Raw genomic sequence first — 23492 nt, forward strand, 5'->3', positions numbered from 1 at the left:
AATTTCGTCATGATTGAAGGAGAGACCCCCGAAGAAATGTATCGGCGCCTCATCGCTCTTGCCGTGCAAATGCAAGATCTTGGAGCAACGTTCGTGGATGACCATTGGATCAAGCGCAAGTTCTACAACGCTCTCCTCCCTTATGAGGAAGTGAAGTTGACGGCCATCCGCCAAAACGCCTCCTTCCGTGCTATGACATCCGATGAAGTCCTTAGCGAAGTCATCGCTTTGGACATCTCCAAGAAGAATGCGGAGGATCTTGTTGCTCGCGCCCACAACTCCCGCAAGCCCAACCTTGCATTGAAGATGAAGGTGCATGAAGCTAGTGAAAGCGATGAGGATCCCGTTGAGTGGGGATCGGATGATCTCAAGGTCAACTACCATGAGCACATGGCTCTCGCCGCCAAGAAGTTTTGGGATGGAAACATGTCCCGAAACACAAGACCAAGAAGATCACGTGATTCTCCAAGAAGACTCTCCAAGAGCCCAAGAGAAGGGACAAAGGGAAGAACATGCTACAATTGCGGTGACAAGAATCATTTTGTCGCGGATTGTATGTTTGAGAGAAGAGAAGATCATGGTGGAAGGCTTATCCCAAAGGATAGGTACAAGCCACTCTCCAAAGGATTCTCCAAGTTCTCCCCAAGGTCCGATGACGACAAGGTCTCCTCCAACAAGAAGCCTAGAGCCTTCATCATTCGAGAAGAGTACTCCTCCGATGAAGATGGAGAGCATGAGGACAAGCGCTCCAACAAGGAAGGAGAGGGAGTGGCCGCCATCGCCATTTCCACTCCCTCTATCTCCCTCTTCGACTCTCCTAATGAGAACCTCGTCACCAACAATGCACGTTGCCTTATGGCAAAGGTATCCACGGAGGTAAAATCCCCTTCCAAACCATCATCTTCAACTAATGCCTTATATATTGATGATGCCACTAGTCTCACCGTTAAACGTGAGATTATGGGTTTGGATTCCTTGGATTCTTTTCTCACTAACATGAAGGGGGACACCAAGATTCATGTTGGGGCTCTCCTAGCCCAACTTGGTGCGGCACAAGATCTTATTGAGAAGAGGGAGAAGTTGGAAAGGGAAGCGGCCTTTGAGCTTGCCAATCTCAAGGAGGAGCTTGATGATGAACGGAATCTTCGCATGTCTCTTGAAGCTAGTGTCATCGTCCTTGAAGACAAGAATGAAGCTATTGTTTCACGACTCACCAAGGATCGAGACCATGCTCTTGAGTTGGTTGGTGACCTCAAAAAGAAGATGCTCTCGCTCGAGGAAGCCAACAAAGGGAAAGATGATGAAGACCCCAATCTTTGTCATGATGAGCTTGTGGATCAAGTTACTTCCTTGAAGAGGCACAATGCTCTTCTCTTGGAAGTCAATGCTCTTCAAGAAGAAGCCTTGGATGAATATTACCGCTTGTTCAAAGAGAAGACCTCATGTTGCAACCATGAAGAAGAAATTGCCGCTCTTGAGATCACCAAGGCCAAGCTATTGAGTTTGAGTAGCAAGCAAGAAGAGTCTTTGGTGGAATGTCTCCGCATGAGCAAGGAAAAGGACACGTGTTGTGATCATGAGGAGGAAATTGCCGCCTTGAAGAGAAGGGAAGCCAAGCTCATGGAAGTCAATTCCATGCAAGAGGAAACATTGAAGGAGTACTTTCCTTTGAGCAAGGACCGTGCATGTTGCACTCATGAAAGTGACATTGCCAAGATGGAGAATGACAAGCGCATGCTCATGAAGATGAACGCTCTCCAAGAAGAAGCTTTGATGGAACACTTCCGGGTGAACAAGGCAAAGGAGGTCCAAGTGTTTGATATTTGCCATCCACACCCGGAGCATGAAGATGAAGTCAATCGCTTGAAGGCCAAGGTTGATAGACTCCAAGTTCAAGCCAAGTACTTGGAAGGAATCATTGAAGCTAAAGATGGAGCCAAAGAGGGCTCGTGCAATGAAGGAGGAGTGGCTACCAAGCCAAAGAGAAAGAGGAAGAGGAGGACCAAGAAGAAGAAGAACAAGGAGAACATGGAGACCAACCTTGAAGAGAGCAATGCTAGCTCAAGAAGGGATGGAGTACCCAACTCCACCTCGACGGGTTTCGCCGGCTCTAACAACCCTTCTCATGTTCTTTTTGTTGATTACTATGGACATATTCGTGCTCGCTTTATTGGTCCTCAAAAGGACAATGTTGATTGGACTATTTGGGTTCCCAAACCCCTTGTTACTAACATGCTAGGACCCATTGAAAAATGGGTACCTAAATCCAAGACTTGATTCCTTGTAGGACTATGCTTCAGGCGGTGCTAAATGGGTGGTTGATAGTGGAGCCACAAGTCATATGACCGGAAGCAAGGATATTGTTGTCGACCTCGTGCCTTCTCTCTCTACCGTATCATATGGCGACAACACGTGCTCTAAGGTATTGGGTCTTGGCAAGGTGGTGGTAACACCCGACATCTCACTTGTGAATGTCCTCCTTGTCGAGACCCTTGGTTACAACTTACTCTCCGTTCATCAAATTGCTCGTATGGGTTTATGCACATTCTTTGATGAACATATGGTGGTCCTCTTGTGGAGCAAGACACTCAATGTAGCTTTTGTTGGATATGTAGAGAACGGTTTGTATGTTGTCGATTTCTCCGGAAAGACAACGTCTTCCGCTCTTTGCCTATTCGCCAAAGGTGACAAGGGTTGGTTATGGCATCGCCGACTAGCCCATGTCAACATGAGGACTTTGCAAAGTCTCCACAAGGGTGGCCACATTCTCGGACTAAAAGAAGATGTCTCTTTTTGCAAGGATCGTGTTTGTAGGGCTTGCGTACAAGGAAAAATGCATGGAGCTCCTCACAAGGCCAAGACTATCATCTCTACCACAAGATGCTTGGAGCTCCTACATGTTGATCTCTTTGGTCCACCATCTCATGAAAGTCTTGGAGGAAAGAAGTATTGCCTCGTCATCGTTGATGACTATTCACGCTATTGTTGGGTATTCTTCTTCAAGTACAAGAGTGAGACTCAACGGACCATGATGGAGTTTGCCAACCAAGTTCAACGCAAGTACGACAACAAGATCCTCGCAATAAGGAGCGACAATGGAACGGAGTTCAAGAACTACACATTGGATGACTTCCTCGGCGAAGAAGGAATCCAACACCAATACTCCACGCCATATACTCCCCAACAAAATGGGGTCGCCGAAAGGAAGAATCGAACCTTGATCGAAGCCGCTCGAACCATGATGATGGAATACAAGTCCAACTACAATTTTTGGGCGGAAGCTATCTCTACCGCATGCCATGCTACTAATCGCCTCTACTTTCGCAAAGGTCTTGAGAAGACACCTTATGAGATCCTCACCGGCAACAAGCCTAATGTGTCATACTTCAAGGTCTTCGGATGCAAATGCTACATACTTGTCAAAGACACGCGCCTATCCAAGTTTGATTCAAGAGCTCAAGAAGGAATTTTCGTTGGCTATGCTACGGATTCTCACGCCTATAGAGTCTTCAACAAGTCAAGTGGACGTGTTGTAGAATCTTGTGATGTGACATTCGATGAAGATGATAGATCTTTGGAGGAGCGAAGTGCTTCTTGTGAGAAAGGAGATGCAATTCCCCCGGATACCATAGGAAGGATGGGTGTTGGCATTCACCGACCTCAAGAGCTACCTTCTATGAGTACCGGGGAAGGACCAAGTTCCACCCAAGTGGAGCCATCTACACCACAAGGCCAAGCTTCTTCCGTGGATCTTACAAATGCAAGTCAACCTCTACAACAACCTCAAGTTCAACCTCAACCTCAAGATCAACCTCGACATCTACAACAACAATCAAGTCCAAGTTCACCTCAACAAGCTCAAGAACAACACTCACCGCAAGCTCATCTACCTCAACACCCAACATCAAGTGACCAAGGTCAAGCTTCAAGTTCTTCTCCGAGTGGTTCGGGGATAATCTTCATGGACAATAATATTCCCAATACCCCCGAGCCATCCGGATCTCATGACAATGATGCCCCTTTCAACGACAATGGAGGTCAAGGCGAGGACCTAAACCGTGATGAAGGCCAAGAGGACTCACAAGAATCATCTCCTTTAGCCGACACTCGCCGTGAAGACCCCACTACAAGACACTTGCGTCTCAAGTCTCATTCCTTGCAAAACATCATTGGTGATCTAAAGAGAAATGTTACCACTCGGAGGCAACTTGCAAACTTTTGTGCGCACCACGCCTTTGTCTCTAGGGAGGAACCACTCAAAGTTGATGATGCTCTCAAAGATCCCGATTGGTTGAATGCAATGCAAGAGGAACTCAACAACTTCAAGAGGAATGATGTATGGACTCTCATGAAGCGACCCGATCATTGCCGCAATGTTATCGGCACCAAGTGGATCTTCAAGAACAAGCAAGATGAAAGTGGCACGGTCATCCGCAACAAAGCAAGATTGGTGGCACAAGGCTATTCTCAAGTCGAAGGCGTGGACTTTGGTGAAACCTTTGCACCCGTTGCAAGGCTTGAGTCCATCCGTATCCTTTTGGCCTTTGCCTCACATCATGGCTTTAAGTTGCAACAAATGGATGTTAAGAGTGCTTTTCTTAATGGTCCTCTACATGAGGAAGTATATGTGAAGCAACCCCGGGGTTCGAGGACCCCCATTTCCCGGACCATGTCTTCAAGCTCAAAAAGGCCCTATATGGTCTCAAACAAGCTCCTAGAGCTTGGTATGAGCATCTCAAGGAGTTGCTTGAAGACCGTGGTTTCGAAGTGGGGAAAATCGATCCCACTCTTTTTACTAAGAAGGTCAATGGGGAGCTTTTCGTATGCCAACTCTATGTAGATGACATCATATTTGGCTCTACTAACACAAAATTCAATGATGAGTTTGCTATGTTGATGACAAATAGGTTTGAGATGTCAATGATGGGTGAACTCAAGTACTTTCTTGGGTTCGAGATCAAGCAAATGCGACAAGGCACCTTCATCAATCAAGCAAAGTACCTCCAAGACATGCTCAAGCGCTTTGATATGAAGGATGCCAAGGGGATTGGAACTCCGATGCAACTCAAGTGTCAACTCACTCTTGACGAGGCCGGCAAGGCGGTGGATACCAAGCTCTACCGTTCGATGATAGGTTCGCTTCTCTACCTTTGTGCCTCTCGCCCGGATATAATGTTAAGCGTTGGTATGTGTGCACGGTTTCAAGCAAGTCCGAAGGAAAGCCACCTTGTGGCGGTCAAAAGGATCTTTCGATATTTAGTTGATACCCCACACTTCGGACTATGGTACCCAAGGGACACGGACTTTGCATTGGTTGGTTTCACCGACTCCGATTGGGCGGGCGACAAGATTGATAGGAAGTCTACCTCCGGAGCATGTCACTTTCTTGGAAGATCTTTGGTGTGTTGGTCCTCGAAGAAGCAAAATTGTGTCTCCGTCTCCACCGCGGAAGCCGAGTATATTGCCGCGGCGAGTAGTTGTGCTCAAATCTTATGGATGAGGCAAACCTTGCGGGATTATGGACTCGAGTATAGCAAGGTGCCTCTTTTGTGTGACAATGAGAGCGCAATCAAGATCGCCTACAATCCGGTTCTTCATGGCAAGACGAAGCACATTGAGATAAGGAACCACTTCATCCGGGATCACATTGCTCGCGGAGATATTGTACTATCCTATATTGGCACCAAGGAGCAATTGGCGGACATCTTCACGAAGCCCTTGGATGAGAAGCGTTTCATTGAGTTGAGGCATGAGCTAAATATCATTGATCCATCGAACTTTGCTTGACCATCGTGCGCACATACCACTCCTAACCTTTATATCTAGATGAAAGGCACGCATGGACATAGGGGGAGTGCGGTTTAAATCCATTGAGCTATCACTCCCCCATAATGCATAAAGAAATCCAAAACATTTGCTATTTGTCAATTAAGTGACTTATGAGCTTCATGTTGAGTTGTAGTCCGTGAGTCCTAGATACATCTACGCGACCTCACAACTACTATACTCTTACACGGTGGCTTCGGCCACCAACACCCCCTCTTTGAGGGTTTTTCGGTTCTTCGTAACCTTGTTTTGTCTTTCTTCTTTGCTTTCTTCTTCTTGTTTTTGAGAACCTCCTTCAAGCTTGTTTTCTCGTGATTTTTGCAAGCTTGGTTGTATGTTCTTTTTCTCCATCCTTCTAGTTTCGTTACCCTCCTTTTTGGTGTTCCGATGCCAAAGGGGAGAAGTTCCTAGGTGGATGGGGACCTTTGTTGTTTGTAGCCGTTTGGTTCTAGTTGCTTATCTTGTCTTATGGCTACATCAACAACCCTATGGAGGCATCTTATTGTGAGTTTGGGTATTCTCAAGGCTATGGTATGATAACTTCACCCAAATCTCCGTGTATCATCTTATGTTGCCTCCATTTTGTGCATATGCTATTTGAACATGTCGTTTATCTATGTTGCATATGTGCTTGGTTTGTAAAAACTGAGGGGGAGTGATGTCTCTACAACATGTGTATTTGTATTCAAATACATATTCATGATATGCACATGTGTAGGGGGAGCTCCGTCGAGTTTTTGCAAATCTAAAATATTTCATCATAATATCATATGTTATTGTCAACTCTTGTGTTGTCATCAAACACCAAAAAGGGGAGATTGTAAGAGCAAAATTCACACCCCAAGTTTTGTGTGTTTGATGACAACACTTGAGTAATCTCACCGTGTGCCTTGAGTATCATTGTTAGATTTGCAAGAGCACGGTGACCTCGCCGGACGCGTCAAGATCGGAAGACTGAAGCGTAGTTGATAGGTTTTCTGGTTTTGTGTGTGTTTAGCGAGGTGACATGGTTGGAGAGAAAAAGGGAAGAAAACCAGATTTAGCCAGGCCGGTACTACCGGTACCTGTAGCGGTAGTACCGCTACCCCTATAGGTACCGCCCTTGGTACCGCTCTGAGTTCGCGCTGAATTCGTCCCCCAGAACACGTTACGGTACCCCTGCAGTACTTGGGGCGGTAGTACCGCTCACGAGCGGTAGTACCGCTCACGGTACCGCTTAGGTACCGTAACTGAGTTACGGTCGTACCGCCCTGGTACCACCCTGGTACCGCTTCGAGTCCAGTAAGGTTTGGACCCTGTTGCGGTACCTCGAGCGGTACCTCGCGCGGTAGTACCGCTCTGCGTCCTTTGACCAGATCTGGGAGGATTTCGAACTCAGAGCGGTAGTACCGCTTCCCAGAAGCGGTAGTACCGCTTAGGCCAAATCTGGACATAACGGTTGGATTTGGAGGAGCCTATTTAAGGGCTCCTTCTTCCCCAACACGATTTTATCTCTTCCCCCTCTCTCTCCTCCATTGTTGCTGAGCTTAATCCTTGAGGATCTCCTTCCCCATCCAACCAATCTTGCCCAAACTTTGAGGATAGGTGGAGGAGACCCCGATCTATAGTTCTACCAAGAGAGATTTCACCAATACTAGCTATTCCTTAGTGGATCTTGGTGGTAGGGTTCCTTTAGTGGATCTTGGAGAAGAGTTCCTTTTGTGGAGCATTGGAGAGTTCCTTTGGTGGAGCATTGGAGAGTTCCTTTGGTGGAGCATTGGAAGAGTTCCTATGGTGGAGCATTGGAGATGGGTTCCTATGGTGGAGCATTGGAGATGTGCAGCTATGGAGTCTAGCTTGGTGATGTACTAGATCCATAGGGTGTTGGGAGCATCCTTGTTGTGGAGCTCGCCCCAACCTTGTGAAGGAATCACCGCCTCGACCGGTGCCTTAGTGGAAGAGGGAGAGCACCTTCGTGGAGCTCTCTCGAGGAAGAAGGTGAGGCCTTCCTTCGTGGTGTGGCCGCCTAGTCTCTTGTGTGAGACTAGCACCTCCTCAACGCAGACGTACTTCCTTTAGTGGAAGGAACTGCGGGAAACAAACCTCGACTCGCCTCGCGCCCCCCGGTTGTCTCGCTCCTTACTCTCATTATCTTGTTGATTCCTTTGCTTGTTGCACTCGTCCAATATTCATTATAGGATCACCCCTATTGCTAAAGTTCACACCTTTACCTTCCGTTGCATAAAAATTGAAAAAGACTAAAACTTGTCGTAGCGCCATTCACCCCCACCCCTCTTGTTCGCTACGATCCATTCAGAGAAGACTATTGTTAACCCACCAAAAATAGAAGACCATCATCGTGGTTTTAGTCTTTGCTAGTACCTAGGTGCTAGGTGTTTTGAGTTTGGTGTGTGTGTGTGTTTGCAGATTTGGATGAGGAGAAAGAAAGAGAGAAGGCAAAGAGAAGAAGACTGCTCCCAATAAGGGGGGCGGATAGTCCGGCCTCACGAGGCCCTATCCACCCCCCCCCCCCCACCAGGGTGCCCCAGAAGTTGTCCAAAAGGTGGCAAGAACAACATTGGGCCGAATCATCCGAGCCGGAGGATATCCAAATAGGGGTCACAACCCTATAAATAGGGCTCTTCTTCCCTAGCCCAAGATATATGTTGAAACACTCCCTCTCCTCCATTGTTTCCGAGCTTCAAAGCCGTGGATCTCCCTAACCAACAAAATCACCCAATACTTGGGAATTCGGCGGAGGAGGGCCCGATCTACCTATCTACCCAAGATTCCCCCAACTTTTCCTATGTGGATCTTGGAACCCTAAATATACTTTTGTGGAGGTGCTTGTTGAGATGCATCTAGAGGCTAATTTGGTTTTGTACTAGCTCTAGATGATGTTGGGAGCCTCCAAATTGTATGTAGGGTCTTGCCCCAACCTTGTGTGAAGGTTAGCCGCCTCGACCGACCTTAGTGGAGAAATGGGCACACCTTGGTGGTGTGCTCACCGGGGAAGATGGTGACGCCTTTGTGGTAGTTGGTGGCCCTCGTGGCACCACACCTCTCAGACTTCACTCGGGAAGGAACTATATGAAACATCTCATGCGTCTCGTCTCCATTCGGCATGGTTGTATCGCTTCCTTCTTTACATGTTGTTTTCTTGTTTTTTTGTTTGTATCTTGTTGCATCATATAGGATCACCTTGTATTCAAGTTGCTCAATTTACTTTGTTGATTGAAAAATACTAAAATTGAGTAGTGCCTATTTGCCCTCCACGGATCACTGCCCTTTCAACTAGCTAATAGATCGGAAGTCACGCAAACAAACATGATTTTTAGAAATACGTTTTGTACTTACATGGGGGGGGGGGGGGGGGGGTTTCCATCATCGTCCGTTTTTGCTTTGAGATTCGCATAAAAGGAGAAGGGAGAGAGCTACTTTTCCATCTAACATAGTGAGCGGGAATCTCGAGGAAAAAATCGATGGTTCTGAACACACCCACACCCATTCACGTGTGTACAAAATTCATTCTTTGGGATTAAAAAAATGATTGTATCAATGTATCCCTTGCGGCATCCTACCGCTCATGAAGAATTTCTTAATTCATGCGATAATATTTTCAGCACAATAAACATCTTAAGTATCGTATTGATTAATGTTTTGAAATCCAAACATGATTTGGTTTCGTTGGGGCGTCATAGTATTTTCTCCGAGCTCCATCACAGTTGTAGGCCACGAAAGAAATTAGATGCCGTTCATACGAGAAAGATTTCATGTGACTAGAAATAGCCAAAGAAAGATCGCAAAAGCTGAAGAAAATAAAAGGCTTCAAAAGGGTAAAAGTGTTGTTCAAAAAAAAAAAGGGTAAAAGTGAAAAAAAAACAATAAACAAGACTGCGACGCGAGGAGGAGAGGACGCGGTTAGATTGGTTAGATTTTAGTATATCCAATACTGTCGAAACAGCCAGATCCGAGAAAGAAGAAAAAAAAAAAGAATTAGTGAACTCGTTGCTTCCCTCTCCCTCCCTCCTCCTCGTCCTCCCACCCCCATTATATTCTCCGGCTAGCCCACACACCTTCCTACCAATTTTCCCCATCCTCCACACCCCTGTACGCCACACGCCCTCACCACACCCGTCTCCTCATAGCCTCCTAGCGCTCCTGCTCATCACTCCTCCGCCTCAGCTTGTTCATCCTTAATTGAAAGGTAAACGAATCATCATCTCTGGCATGCCTTCTGTATATACATGTGTATATGGAAGCTCGCCTGCTTTTGTTTTCTTGCCCTCAACTTATTGGTTCTTGATTCATGCGTGTGTGCTATAGGCCCTTCAGGAACGGGGATTTCTTGGAGCAAAATTTGGGTTTCTATACGCAGATTGGATTGGGTTCAGGGATGAGGGGAGAGAAGGGGCTGCATCACCTGGCTCGATTCCCATCTCTCTGAACTTATGGATGCATCTGTGCGTACTCTCCCTGCTGTTAGCTTTCGTCGGTTCCATTCTTCCTTCTTCTCATGGAGTCGTCTTCTGCTGTCGTTGTTGTTGTACTGCACAGGTGAACTTCAAGAAGGTTAGCTCTTGTGGAAACACCGGTCATAGCCGCTGTGGTGAAGCTCATAAACCTGTCCAGCCGTGTCGCATGCGGGATCGCTGCTTAAACAGAAATAACCCCTTCTCACTTCAGGTTATCTTCTCTTCCCATTTGCCTTTTGAGACTGTTATCTGTATATGCTCCTTCTCTGCAGAGTCCTTGATTGATTTGGCAAGACCGTTAAAAAAAAAAATTAAAGATAGATCTTGCTAAACTCTGTGACGTATTAGATGTGGTATTTTCAGTTTTCAAGAACCTTTCCACATGTGTCCTATCGTGTGTGGTAGCTTCAAAATAAAATAATATACTTGGATACTATTAAATCACGCCCTGTATTTTTGGTAAGAAGGTACAACCTGTATAATTCAGCTCTGATGGAGGTTGTTTGTAGTCATAATAAATATTCATGAGACTGGAAAAGACTAGTAATACATGCTGCATATGTCAAACTGGTGCTTTCCAATTGATTCACAACATGTAATGGTGAATATTTTTTCGACCTTCCCCACTTAAATTTTGATGGAAGTTCAGACAAACTTACTGGTAAAGCTATATGAAACTGAATTACTGATCAACTACAAAAACCATGATATCAGCACCATGAATACATCACTTCCTTCAATATAGAAAAAAAACATAATCCTCACACTGTTGGAGAGCATGCTGGTATGTAGTAAAATAAAAAAAGCTATTTTTACAATTGCTGAAACAACTGTTCCAAGCAATTTGGGGTAGGGTTGACATGAAACCCAACAAGAAACTGTGGTAACCAAGAGAAGACACATTTTTATCATGTTTATGCTACCTACAATTCTCTTGCACTGTATTTAGCTGATATTTTAGCTTAACATTGCAGGTTTGGTTTGCATTTCCATTTAAGTACAAAAGCAGCTGTATTTGGCATGGCATCTGAGTAGCATCAGAACCTCAAAAGCGAAGTTTGTCAGCAATATTACACTATTGTTGGTGCCATACTATCTATATAAAGATGGTGACTGGGATGTTTTTGAGGACAATAATGATCACAGCATCAGCTCTGAGGACGAAGAGACACTTGTCAGGAGTTGCAGTAGTCTCAGCGTCAGCTTTGGATATCATTGCAATTCTTATCAGAGCTTTCCTCTTGAAAATGATGAGCATGAAACGTCTCACCAGATGAGGTTTGAATCTAATGACCTGATGAAGTCACGAAATGGCTCATTTACTTGTTTATCTGGTGCTGCAATTAGTGCAAATTTCACACTGGCCAATACAAATATTTGCAATGGTCTTATTGGGGAAGAAATTTTACCAGAACTAGATTCTCCAAATTCTTTTAGAAAAATTGTTTCTTCTCCATCTATGTCAAGATTGGACTTACTATCCACCTCACAAGGCAGCCCTTCATCAATTGATAGCCCCATACTTGAGATCAGCAAAAATATTTGGAGGTCCAGCGCTCCAACAATTGTATCATCCAATTTTCTGACTGGTACCGAGGTTAAAATGGCTGGTGGAGCTGCTGGAGAGGATAGAGTCCAAGCTGTTTGCTCCGAGAAAAATGGATGGTTGATTTGTGGAATATATGATGGATTTAATGGACGAGATGCAGCTGATTTTCTGGCAGTAACTCTATATGATAACATAGTATATTACCTGTACTTGTTAGAGTGCCGTATCAAGCAACAATATGGCATATATAACTCACCGGAAGACTCCCTTAATGGTGTTAAAAGTGAGTTAACGTTGGCCATGAGAATTGCAGAAAATGAAGATGTAAAACTTTCTGAAAGTTTTCGAGCAGGTGTGCTGAATTGCCTCACTTCTGCTGTTGAGCAAGCTGAGAATGATTTCTTATGCATGGTTGAACATGATATGGATGATAGACCAGATTTAGTTTCAGTTGGGTCTTGTGTTCTGGTTGTGCTTCTTCAGGGAACAGATTTGTGCATTCTAAATCTTGGGGATAGTAGAGCCGTCCTTGCTTCCATGCCATATGCAAAGATGGATACAGTGAAAGCTATTCAGTTGACAGAGATCCACTCACTTGAAAACCCGTCGGAATACCAAAAACTCTTAGCTGACCATCCTAATGAGTCTAAAGTTGTGACGGGTGACAAAGTAAAAGGGAAGTTGAAGGTTACTCGTGCTTTTGGAGTTGGCTATCTAAAGCAGGTAACATATTATACATTAGCATGTGAAGAAAATTCAAGCCATTCTCATGATTTATCTAATACCAATGATTTAATCCAAATTTGCAGAAAAAGTTCAATGATGCACTCATGGGAATTCTCCGAGTTCGTAATTTGTGCAGTCCACCTTACGTATATACAAATCCACACACACTGAGTCACAAAGTTACGGAGGATGATTTGTTTGTTGTGCTTGGCAGCGATGGCTTATTTGATTTCTTCAGTAATGATGAAGTTGTTCAGTTGGTTTATCAATTTATTCATGATAGTCCATTTGGTGATCCTGCAAAGTATCTCATTGAGCAAGTTGTACATAAAGCTGCCAAGCAAGCAGGTATACCCCCAAAATGTATTAAATTTAATTTTTTATATGCAAATAGTTAGCCACTAAAAGTAAGACACATTGGCCTTGTATAATGAGCAACCCAAATGTGGAAGTGCATTTCTCATGTTATAATAGGAAGGGAAGTACCCCTAGCTCCTGTTAAGTAGTTAGCGCTGCAAGTAATTCACATTTGCCTTGCATACGCCAAAGAAGTAACATAAGACATTGATGGCGGACGCCTATTCATAGGCTTGTAAAAAACTTATGATCCTCTCAATTTTTATGGTTTGGACTTACAATCTCGTTTTGGAAATAAGTGGCTCAACTTTGTTTAGATACGGATGTATCTACACACCCTGTATCTAGACAAAGTTGAGTCACTTATTTCCAAACGGGGGGAGTATATGCGTATTAGTAATAAAAATAACATCGAATGAGAAAGGAGAGAGGGAGTATTTGTGAGAGCACAGTTGCTTTGATGATTTGCTCTTTAATTACCAGTTTGCAACACTTAACGGTTAGCAAGGGGGACTAACACCAACTCTTCACTACTTTCTTCCTATGCCTTGCAGCTTTAACGGCTGAACAGTTGATGAGGATACCTGTGGGGAGCAGGAGAAAGTACCACGATGATGTGACAGTCGTTGTTATAATCCTTGGAAACGCGCGAAGGACGGTGAGCGCATCGACTTCAATATGAAAGACTGCAGATGTCAAGAAGAAGCTATGAGCTGGTAAAATTTTGTGGGTGTTAGGATTTGAACCTTTCTGAGGGTTCTGGTGTGATAGTGAATAATAAACATAATAATGTGTGTATATACTTCAAGTCAAAAGGTTCACTCACCGAGACCTGTTTGGCTTAATTTTGTACGCGGCTAAAAATAATTTGCCGCCTTTTTCAGTATTGTGATTTAATGAGCAGAACGGGGATACCCTTCAGTTCACATTACCTAGCATGTGCTGTCGTTCTATTTTACTGATCTGAAGATCGCATGGAAACCTGGAGAGAACCCATGAAAAAGGCCAACCTAGTGTGCTGGTCCCCTGGTTGAGTTTGATAAATTTTCTTAGTGAGTGAGCTCAAGAAGATATTATGTGGTGGGTGATGAGTCCTGGTCACATCAAACCTATCAAACTCTGCACATCTCTAGTATTTGTGTGCTTTCTGGTCCACAATTCCATGTCGCTGCATCGCTTGAACCTAGAGTACACCGGTTGTCCTGTCCATCTGCCAACGCACGCCACGAATTCCTGAGTTTCTTTTTTGTCATTTGGGGTATCAATCCTGACAACAACGTCCAGGTTAAGCCACCATTCACAAGAACTGACAAGCAATTGCCGCAGCAGTGATAGCTCTGCATGATTATTGCTTTCCCCGTAAGCAGAGAGCCTTTGCAGTTGCGTGCTTATTGCCTGGAGCCTAGTTTGGACATCTTTGGCACGTCATTGCGTCAAGGATTTATTTTGTACCGGCGTTGTGGACTTCACACTTGGCATAGACCAATGCCAGCTGCATGATGTGCCCTGTAAAGATTGTTAAAATTAGGCGAAAGCGATCGGCTTGACAACGTCGCAGTATAACTTTCCCCTTCCTCTGCATTTGTGTTGGCGATCTTAGTAGTCTTAGTGCAGTGCCGTTTATCTTAGTAGTATAGCATAGCATGTGACGAGTCTTCGGGGGAGAGGAGACGATGGACGTGTTCATCCACGAGGACTACGTGAAGAAGCGCAACGAGGTGAGGCGAGAGCAGAGGAGGAAGAAGGTTCAGATGCAGGTGCTGCAGCTGGGGCCAGCGTCGGGCAACCCTGGCGCTTCTTCTCGGCCGGCGTCGGCATGCCGGGAGGAGAGCCCCAGAGCGCCGAGCCTGTGCACGACGCCCACCGGCATGTCGCCGTCCACCGTCAGGTCCCCCGCACCCGCAGCAAGCCCATCGGAGGAAGCAGTTTCTTCTGGTCACCGCCGCCTCTTCGATTGCCTCAAGCCGTACTAGGTGAGATTTGGGCGGTGAAGATTGTCCTTTGTTGAAACCTATTTTTGTGTACCTGACCTGTCTCCGCTCAAGTTGATCATCTTGCAAAAGCATGGCCGTAGTTTGCTGGTTGAGGCACCTGGTTGACTGCTGTTGCCTGTTGACGAGAACAAGCTGTAGCTGTTTGCATGTGCTAGTGATGTAGCATGCCATGTAATTTTAACGATGTAAAGTATGAGTGGTGCCAGCTAAGAACAACGACAGCTTTTCAGTGGAACTTGTTAGTGCATTTAAACTCTCTAAACACTGCATTGTAGTATTGAGTTCGGCCTTAAGCTATCCACTAGTATCACAGAAGGTTTGAAAGAACAGGAACATCCCTCATAACTTCATAAGCTATTTCCAGCTAGGTATGGAAAACCTTACACTCTGGCATTGGCTGCAGCTTCCTTGATTTGCTCGATTGTAAACACACCGAAGAAGCTGTCGTCTATGACAGCGTTGATCACCGCATAGGCAACATCGTCCACGCTCACGGGGGGTGCGAGAACCAGGTCCGAACCAGGCAATGCGCTCAATGGTCTGGTGAAATTTTCGACGGAGGAAAGCAGCTTCTCTAACGGTTGCCCTACCAAGTCGAGCGGTATCTCAAAGCCGTCTACTTTCCTTTTACCGTAAATAAAGCCTGGCCTCAATACAACACCTGAAAGAGAAAAGGTAGATTGGATACGTGGCAAGAATACAGGGAGCAAAGAACATCTGGGTTTAAATGATACCGAGCACTATTTCTCACCCGTGGAAGGGTATTTGGAGAGGACTTCAGATTCAGCCTTTCTCTTGCCAGTGAAATAGCCCGAGGTAAGAAGAAACGATGGAAGGTTGTAATCATGAACAGAGATCAAAATGAATTTCGGAATCCCTGCAGAAGAAAATAGCAAAGCTGTTTATGTTGTGCCCATTCTATTTTCCAAACCAAAAAATGGGAAGAGTAAGCTAAAGTGAGCAACTTGGTTTCAGAAAGAGTAAGTCTCAGCCATTTAAAGTCGTCAAAGGTTTAACAAGAATAGCAAGTTCCTGGACAAAATATAACTTAAAATTTGGTGTTCCACCAGATGCATTGTTAATTTTAAAAGTTGGTTTTTCCTATAGCATAGAGTACTCACCAAATTCTTTTGCGGCATCTACTGCAATAGCATTTGCTTCACCATTTATCCTTTTCATCTGTTCTTCGTTACCAAATCCTCCAAGGGTAGACACAACAGCAGTAGCACCTACTAACACGTCCTCCCATCTTGCATAGAAAACATCTCCTGCATAACAGTAAGATGCTTATTTGAATATGAGAGTGCCAAAAGAAACAAATATCTATACCAGATACTCTTGGAAATCCAATATAAACAGGTAAAATGTGGTAAAGGAGGTGTAATGTTAAAGCAATACTTTTCAAGAAAACACATTGTAACGAGCCAGGGGAGCAATGAAAAAATAAAGAATGGTCTTAAGTACATACTCCCTCCATCCACAAATAAGTGTACTTCTAGGTTTTGTCCTAAGTCATACTTTTTAAAGTTTGACCAACTCCGTAGAAAAATATAGTAATAATTACATCACTAGATGCATCTTCTAATATATTTTCATAATATACTAATTTCATACAATAGATACTGCTACAATTTTCTATAAAGTTGGTCAAACTTAAAATAGTTTGACTTAGGACAAAACCTAGAAGTATACTTATTTTTTGACAGAGGGAGTAGGTTTAAGAGCTAGTATTTTACAATAAATAGTACATGTACGTCTAAGAAGTAAGAACTCAAAAGCAAAACGATAGGAAGTTACTTTAAGAGGATTCATCATCCAGCAATACTAATTTATCCAAAAATGACACGCAACAGAATGACATGCATTATACATGTAACATCTGTTTGTTAAGCACTAACGAAAATATAGAATGTACTTATCACTGTACCACTATTATTCCAGATGAAAATCTAACTGAAGCCATTCAATGGCATTTGTATTCTCCAGTTTCAGGTAGACTTTATATGCAGGCCAAACCATCATAATACAAAAAAAACATACATTTAAATCAAGAGTGAACACTATGATGTATGGGTTAGAGGACGTTAACTAATATAAGGAGCAGTACACCCAAGAAAATTAGGAAACATGATCAAGCCAGATCTATTTTCCAAGGTGAAGGGTAGGATTTTGGTCCTTGGTGTCGTCTTAGAAGTATCTGATGCAATGACGAACATGATTTCTCAGCAAGGATATGACAAGAGCTACGGTGTGCGGCCAGTGAGAAGGGCAATCACTCAGTTGGTTGAAGATATCATCAGTGAAACAATTCTGTCTGGGAAGTACAAGCCGGGTAACACCATTATGATGGACGCTGATGACAGGGGCAAACCTTGCTTGAGTCGGCTGGACGATCAGAATGTTCAATTGTCTGATCCTGCGACAACACTTTGAAATCTCAAGTACCCGATTGTGTTATTCTTCGCCATTAGTAAGCTTGTCGGTTCTTTTGTACATAGGCTCCACGTGCTGGAGTTTCTTACTGAATATAAAGTAAACTGAAGACTTACAACACCCGTACATAATGTTATATCTCGAAAATGTATGTACATTGTGTGTCATAACTCTGGAATATACACATTTGGAAACTGTTGTGCTTCAACAATTCATTCAACCTGAGAAAAAACTGGTGCAAGCAGGTAGCGGCAATCACTTCAATTTGAATTCGTTAACTCAGGTTCTGTGCAAAATTTGTGAAGAATGCGATCATGGATAAAAGAAACTAAGCACTTAAAACCAGAAATATATGCAATCATTCTAAACCTTGTAATGTGCTACAGTGTGACAAACTTATGAATCTTTTAATATTTTGTCAAATGGGTTTCCATTTTTAACAGATACTATCTACTTATTAATTTATTGCATAGCTGTCATCAAAGCTGGAATAGCTCAGTTGGCTAGAGCGTGTGGCTGTTAACCACAAGGTCGGAGGTTCAAGCCCTCCTTCTAGCGTAATTATTTATTTATCTTATTAATTTTTCTTCTGCGAAAAGATCCCTCTTGTCAGACCACAAAGTCTGAACTATTTACCCCGTGTAAAATGTGAACAAACACACTGCCTGCAAGTCCTCCAAGATTGAGTTACGTACACCAGCATATCAGAATTCGTATTATTATTTTTTATATGTGAGAACTGAGTTCCAGCTCAGTGGCAAGGCGAGTGCGCAGCCAGCCCACCTGGGTTCGAATCCCCATCACGCGGTAATTTCGCGGGAGGGGCGAACTTTAATCGGGTTATCATCCTAGCGTCCATCCGCGGGGAGAGTCTCATTTCTACCTAACAACGTATAGCCAAGGGAGGGATCATTCCCCCGTTGGTCAACGTTTTTATTATTTTTTATATGTAAGTTCTCTCATTTGCCTCGGGAAGTTTATTTTTAATCATTTTCACGATTATTTTGGGTTGGCACCATGCGCTGTGATCAGTCATCAAAAAGATATGTGGTCGCTGTGGTTATTTTATCAACAGTTTTGGGATTCAGTCAAAGACGAGTAGATGACCTGCTAAGCATGTTCAGTACTGGAATGCTGTAACTATTCAGAAGTCCAGTCCTATTTCTCTTACTAATTGCAGTTTTACATTTTTCTGTAAGCGTGCACTAATAGACTAGGTTTGGCTTGTGAGGAATTGATTTCTCTAGATCAAACTGCATATTAGAGGTTGGTACGGACAATCAACATCTTAAATGGATTCTTTTCTTAATCGAACAAATCTCTGTTATGAGAATTACTTTTTATGACTGTGATATGGTTCAAATTATGGCGTTATTAATTTAACGCAGGGCCTCAGCCTACAGTTTAAAAATATGGTTCCACTTAATATTTATTCTGGTGATGCTCCATATTTGAGTTGTAGATTACACTAATTGTCATCAAAGCTGGAATAGCTCAGTTGGCTAGAGCGTGTGGCTGTTAACCACAAGGTCGGAGGTTCAAGCCCTCCTTCTAGCGAATTTATCTTTTTCACAGCCAATCAGGTCCTTCTTGTCAGGCCACAAAGTCTGAACTAATCTTTTACCATGTGTAAAATGTGAACAAACACACTACCCGCAAGTCCTCCAAAAATAGAGTTACACACGCCAGCAAATCAGAATTCGTAGTCTGAACTAATCTTTTACCATGTGTAAAATGTGAACAAACACACTACCCGCAAGTCCTCCAAAAATAGAGTTACACACGCCAGCAAATCAGAATTCGTAGTCTGAACTAATCTTTTACCATGTGTAAAATGTGAACAAACACACTACCCGCAAGTCCTCCAAAATAGAGTTACACACGCCAGCAAATCAGAATTCGTAGTCTGAACTAATCTTTTACCATGTGTAAAATGTGAACAAACACACTACCCGCAAGTCCTCCAAAATAGAGTTACACACGCCAGCAAATCAGAATTCGTATTGTTATTTTCATATGTAAGTTCTCTCATTTGCCCCAGAAAGTTTTTTTAAATCATTTTCACTATTATTTTAGGTTGGCACCATGCCTTGTGATCAGTCATCAAAAAGATATGTGTGGTCACTGTGGTTATTTTATCAAAAGTTTTGGGATTGACTCAAAGATTATGTAGCGCATTTATTTATTTATTTATCTTTTTCACGGCCAATCAGGTCCTTCTTGTTAGGCCACAAAGTCTGAACTGATCTTTTACCCTGTGTAAGAACAAACACACTACCCGCAAGTCCTCCAAAATTGAGTTACACACGCCAGCAAATCAGAATTCGTATTGTTATTTTCATATGTAAGTTCTCTCATTTGCCCCAGAAAGTTTTTTTAATCATTTTCACTATTATTTTAGGTTGGCACCATGCCTTGTGATCAGTCATCAAAAAGATATGTGTGGTCGCTGTGGTTATTTTATCAAAAGTTTTGGGATTGACTCAAAGATGAGTAGATGACCTGCTAACCATGTTCAGTACTTCATGACTGGAATGCTGTAATTATTCAGAAGTTCAGTCCTATTGCTCTTACTAATTGCAGTTTTAAATTTGTGCACTAATAGATTAGGTTTGGTTTGTCAGGAGTTGATTTTTCTACTCCCTCTGATTCATATTACTTGCTACTAGTCTACTACTATGGATGTATAAAGGATGTACCCAGTGCTGAGAGCTCCCGCACTGTGCGGGGTCTGGGGAAGGTGTTAGTGGCAAGCCTTACCCTCACGAAGTGCAATGTGAGGAGACCGCGACTCGAACCTGGGACCTCTCGGTCACAGGCGGTGAGGCTCTACCGTTGCACCAGGCCCGCCCTTCTACTACTATGGATGTATCTAAAACTAAAATATGTCTAGATACATCTATATTAGTGGCAACTAATATGGGTCGGAGGGAGTAGATCAAACTGCACTTTAGAGGTTTGGTACATCCTATTGGGACCATCAACATCCGATATATCTTCTGTTATGAATCTTAAATGGATTCTTTTCTTAATTGAACAAATCTCTGATATCAGAATTAATATTTATGAGTGTGATATGGTTCCAATTAATATTGATCCTGGTGATGCTCAATCTTTGAGTTGTAGATTAGGGAAATTCCCTTTGAAATATCCTGGGGTTCCTTGCATTATAGCAAGCTTAGAAAAAAAAAGATTTGCAACCAATTATTGATAAAAATGATTAAGAGACTTGCTGGCTGGAGAGGGAAACTGCCGTCTCAAACTTGTCCTTATTCAAAGCTGTCTAGCCAGTATTCCCACCTACCTGCTGAGTGTAATTAAATTCCTAAGTGGGCCATTTCTCTTATTAATTTTTTTTTTCGAGGTAGACCGGGGGGGGGGGGGGAACCCCACCGTTTATTATATAACTCGAAGCGGCCAAGAAGCCAGTCTGTACAAAGGTAGAGAAACAATGGGGGGGGGGGGGAGAGTCCGGCACACACTACACATGTGAGAGTACAAAGGATCGCAGCTCATCAAGGCGAGCGCGATCAGGTGGTCGAAGGCGCCACCGCCAGAGAGAGAGGTCATCCACCACCCGTCGAAGAGTGGAGCCAGTGGTGTGAATGACCCCGTTGAAGACGAGGTCGTTGCGGGACTTCCAGATAGCCCACAGGATCGCCGCAACACAAATCCTCCAGACATCCGTGCTGAAGCGCGAGGGCGCGGGCTCTTATTAATTCTCAGATGGCACATTGTCTATGGATGACTATGAGGGACACCATAAATACCATCTAGCTACTTGGGGTTTGGTGTCTCAGAAAAAAAGTTTGGGGCCTTAGGAATTCCCAATTTAGCTGACATAAACTCATGTTTGTTGGCTTCCTGGATTAAAGATATCAACTAAATGACAATAAGCTTTGGAAGCAAATCATTGACTAGAAGTATCGGACCAGTAACACTAACTTGATTTCTTGCTATGCAACTGGTATTTCCCCTTTTTGGGAAGTTGTGTTATGAGGTTGAGAACGCTGCCAAAATGGGGTGCTAGTGGAAAGTAGGCAATGGTGAAAAGGTCAGATTTTGGGAGGACCCTTAGTTCAGCCCTTCTAGCTTAGCTATTCGGTGCTGGGAGATATATGTCATCATGAATGAACATAATATCGACATTGTTGATATATGGGATGGGGAGACCTTTAGGAAAGGTCTTGATCAGGAGCTTATGCTAAAATGGTTTGAGATTTTTACAAATTTCCCAATCCCTTCATCTTAGTGAAGAGGAAGATGCAATTTTGTGGTAAGTTGAGTTTGAAGGCATTTATAGAATTATAGTGTTAGCTACTTGTATGCAATTGCAAATTTTCTTGGAGTTATACATGTGCATGCTTAATGGCGTAACTCGACATACCTGCTAGCCAAGTAACTTCATCAGCCCAGGGATCGGAGGAAGATGGTCTTCCTGACCTGCCATCAACATGCAATGAAGCAGAATGTCTAATGATGAAAGAATGGAGATTTGGTTTTCAGAAATAATGCATGAGTAATCGCCATTTTCACCATAGATGATAGATCACAGTCATTTTTTTGAACTCATCTAATCCCCTTATGCCTTAATGCTTCTAATCATCCCCTCAATAATCTTATATTTGTACTCTGTTAATTATCTACATGACAGAAATTAGAAGAACCAAGGTTTTGCTGAGCATGTGAGTCTTGAATTTGGTCTCTAGAAAAGGAACTTGCTAGACTGATGACATGCAGTACATGGAGAAATCACTCGAGGGGCTACCTTTACAAAGTTAACATTGTGAGGATGAGTTGGTCGATCCAATTTAGTAAAGCAAACACTTGATTGAACAAATGGGAAAGCTAAACTAAAATATTTTTAAGACGAAGGATGACAACCCTAAAATGTACACGACTTCACATGCACACTGTTCACATGGCAATGGTATGTATATACATAAGCTAATACAGACAATGAGGTAAAAGACGTACCTGCTCAGGCTCACAACCTCAATGCCTTTAGCCACAGCAGCTTTGCATATGGAGGATCCAACAAATCCACTTCCTCCCAAAACTACAATCTGCAAAAGCATTGTGAACTATTTCAGGAAACCCGGTCTTACTGGAGAAAAGAAAGGAGTGCCTGACAGCGCTGCCGAGCGAGTGATACAGAGGAACAAGTGCTGAATTGAATTCCATGCCTTCTCTGTTTTCACGTCGGCGACGACATCGATTGGCGTAGAAGAGTAGTCTTCCCTGACACCGGGGGCGGAAAACCTGCACTTGGTGCGCAGCCTGTGTAGCCAAGAGAAACCGTGTCACAGCCGCAAACGCTAGCACGACATCGTCATCTGTTACATGCATTTGTTTGTTTGCAGTAATAGCTCAAGGTCAATCAAGAAAAAACCATACACCAAGCGAGAGGGAAAGAGACGGGGAGAGAAACCTGGAGAACTGGGTCACGGAGGAGGCTGCAGGAGACGTGCGGAGCGTCGCCGGCGCTGATGCGGGCGCGTACCGGCGAGGCGGATTGGACGGGCTCGCCGGCGCCGGCGCCAGCGGCCGGACGAGAAGTGTCGAGGGGGACATGGGCGGGTCCGGGGCGGGGTCTCTCCTTCCGCCTCTGACTCTTTCCCGCGTCGGCGACGGGAACGGCGGCCGGCGGGGCAGCGGGGGAACGGCCGTGTGGAATGTGTGCTGTCTTGTTTCGTTTCGTGTGGCTGTGGGGTTGAGGGTGGCTCGCTTCGCTCGTTTTCTTGTGGCGCGAGGAGCTAGTGACACGGCCGCGGTCGACATGAACACCGGTCCTCAACGCATGAAGCCACAACAACACACAAAATGTTGTTTCGAAAAAAATAAACTTAACAAATTATTTCTGTCTCAAAAGTACAAGTGGTTCAAACATTAGTGGAGTCCACATGTCGCGCATATGATTACAAAGTAAATCAACACACAAGTGGTTCAAATCTCACAGCCTCAACTTGAAGAAGTGAGTTCACATGTCAGAAAATATGCTTACAAGATAAGATTCACAAAACATGGCCACCGAAACTCACCGATAGTCAAGTGTGGTTGCATTTGCACATCCTAGAATTGCTACATTGGCAAGACTCTGCTTTGGCAGGAGGAAAATTGTCTACATAAAAATAAGTACAGAAAAAAAATCCT

General features: G+C 43.8%; 2 protein-coding genes, 1 long non-coding RNA gene and 2 other non-coding genes across 5 annotated transcripts; 4 read left to right on the plus strand and 1 right to left on the minus strand.

The window, feature by feature from the left end:
- Positions 1 to 9848: 9848 nt before the first annotated feature.
- LOC124679507 lies at positions 9849 to 11280 on the plus strand. Its single transcript, XR_006995000.1, has 4 exons — positions 9849 to 10012; positions 10132 to 10268; positions 10363 to 10491; positions 11255 to 11280. It is a non-coding gene; the product is annotated as an uncharacterized LOC124679507 (long non-coding RNA).
- LOC124679506 (probable protein phosphatase 2C 39) lies at positions 11281 to 13843 on the plus strand (the record flags this gene model as incomplete). Its single annotated transcript, XM_047215248.1, has 3 exons — positions 11281 to 12552; positions 12639 to 12903; positions 13467 to 13843. Coding segments are annotated over 3 exons (1665 nt in total), but the record flags the coding sequence as incomplete, so codon positions are not given.
- A 1270-nt stretch (positions 13844 to 15113) lies between these two features.
- On the minus strand, positions 15114 to 22928 carry LOC124670928 (uncharacterized protein At1g32220, chloroplastic-like). Its single transcript, XM_047207385.1, has 7 exons — positions 22771 to 22928; positions 22526 to 22619; positions 22317 to 22405; positions 21727 to 21782; positions 16028 to 16174; positions 15658 to 15783; positions 15114 to 15567 (listed from the first exon to the last, which is right to left on the minus strand). The coding sequence occupies exons 1-7, from the start codon at positions 22911 to 22913 to the stop codon at positions 15287 to 15289; spliced, it is 936 nt and encodes a 311-aa protein (XP_047063341.1). The 5' UTR covers positions 22914 to 22928; the 3' UTR covers positions 15114 to 15286.
- Positions 17824 to 17897, plus strand: TRNAN-GUU. Its single transcript has one exon. It is a non-coding gene; the product is annotated as a tRNA-Asn (tRNA).
- On the plus strand, positions 18823 to 18896 carry TRNAN-GUU. The gene has a single exon. It is a non-coding gene; the product is annotated as a tRNA-Asn (tRNA).
- Positions 22929 to 23492: the final 564 nt, after the last annotated feature.

Source organism: Lolium rigidum, chromosome 7, assembly GCF_022539505.1.
Source record: "Lolium rigidum isolate FL_2022 chromosome 7, APGP_CSIRO_Lrig_0.1, whole genome shotgun sequence".
Lineage (NCBI taxonomy): Eukaryota > Viridiplantae > Streptophyta > Magnoliopsida > Poales > Poaceae > Lolium > Lolium rigidum.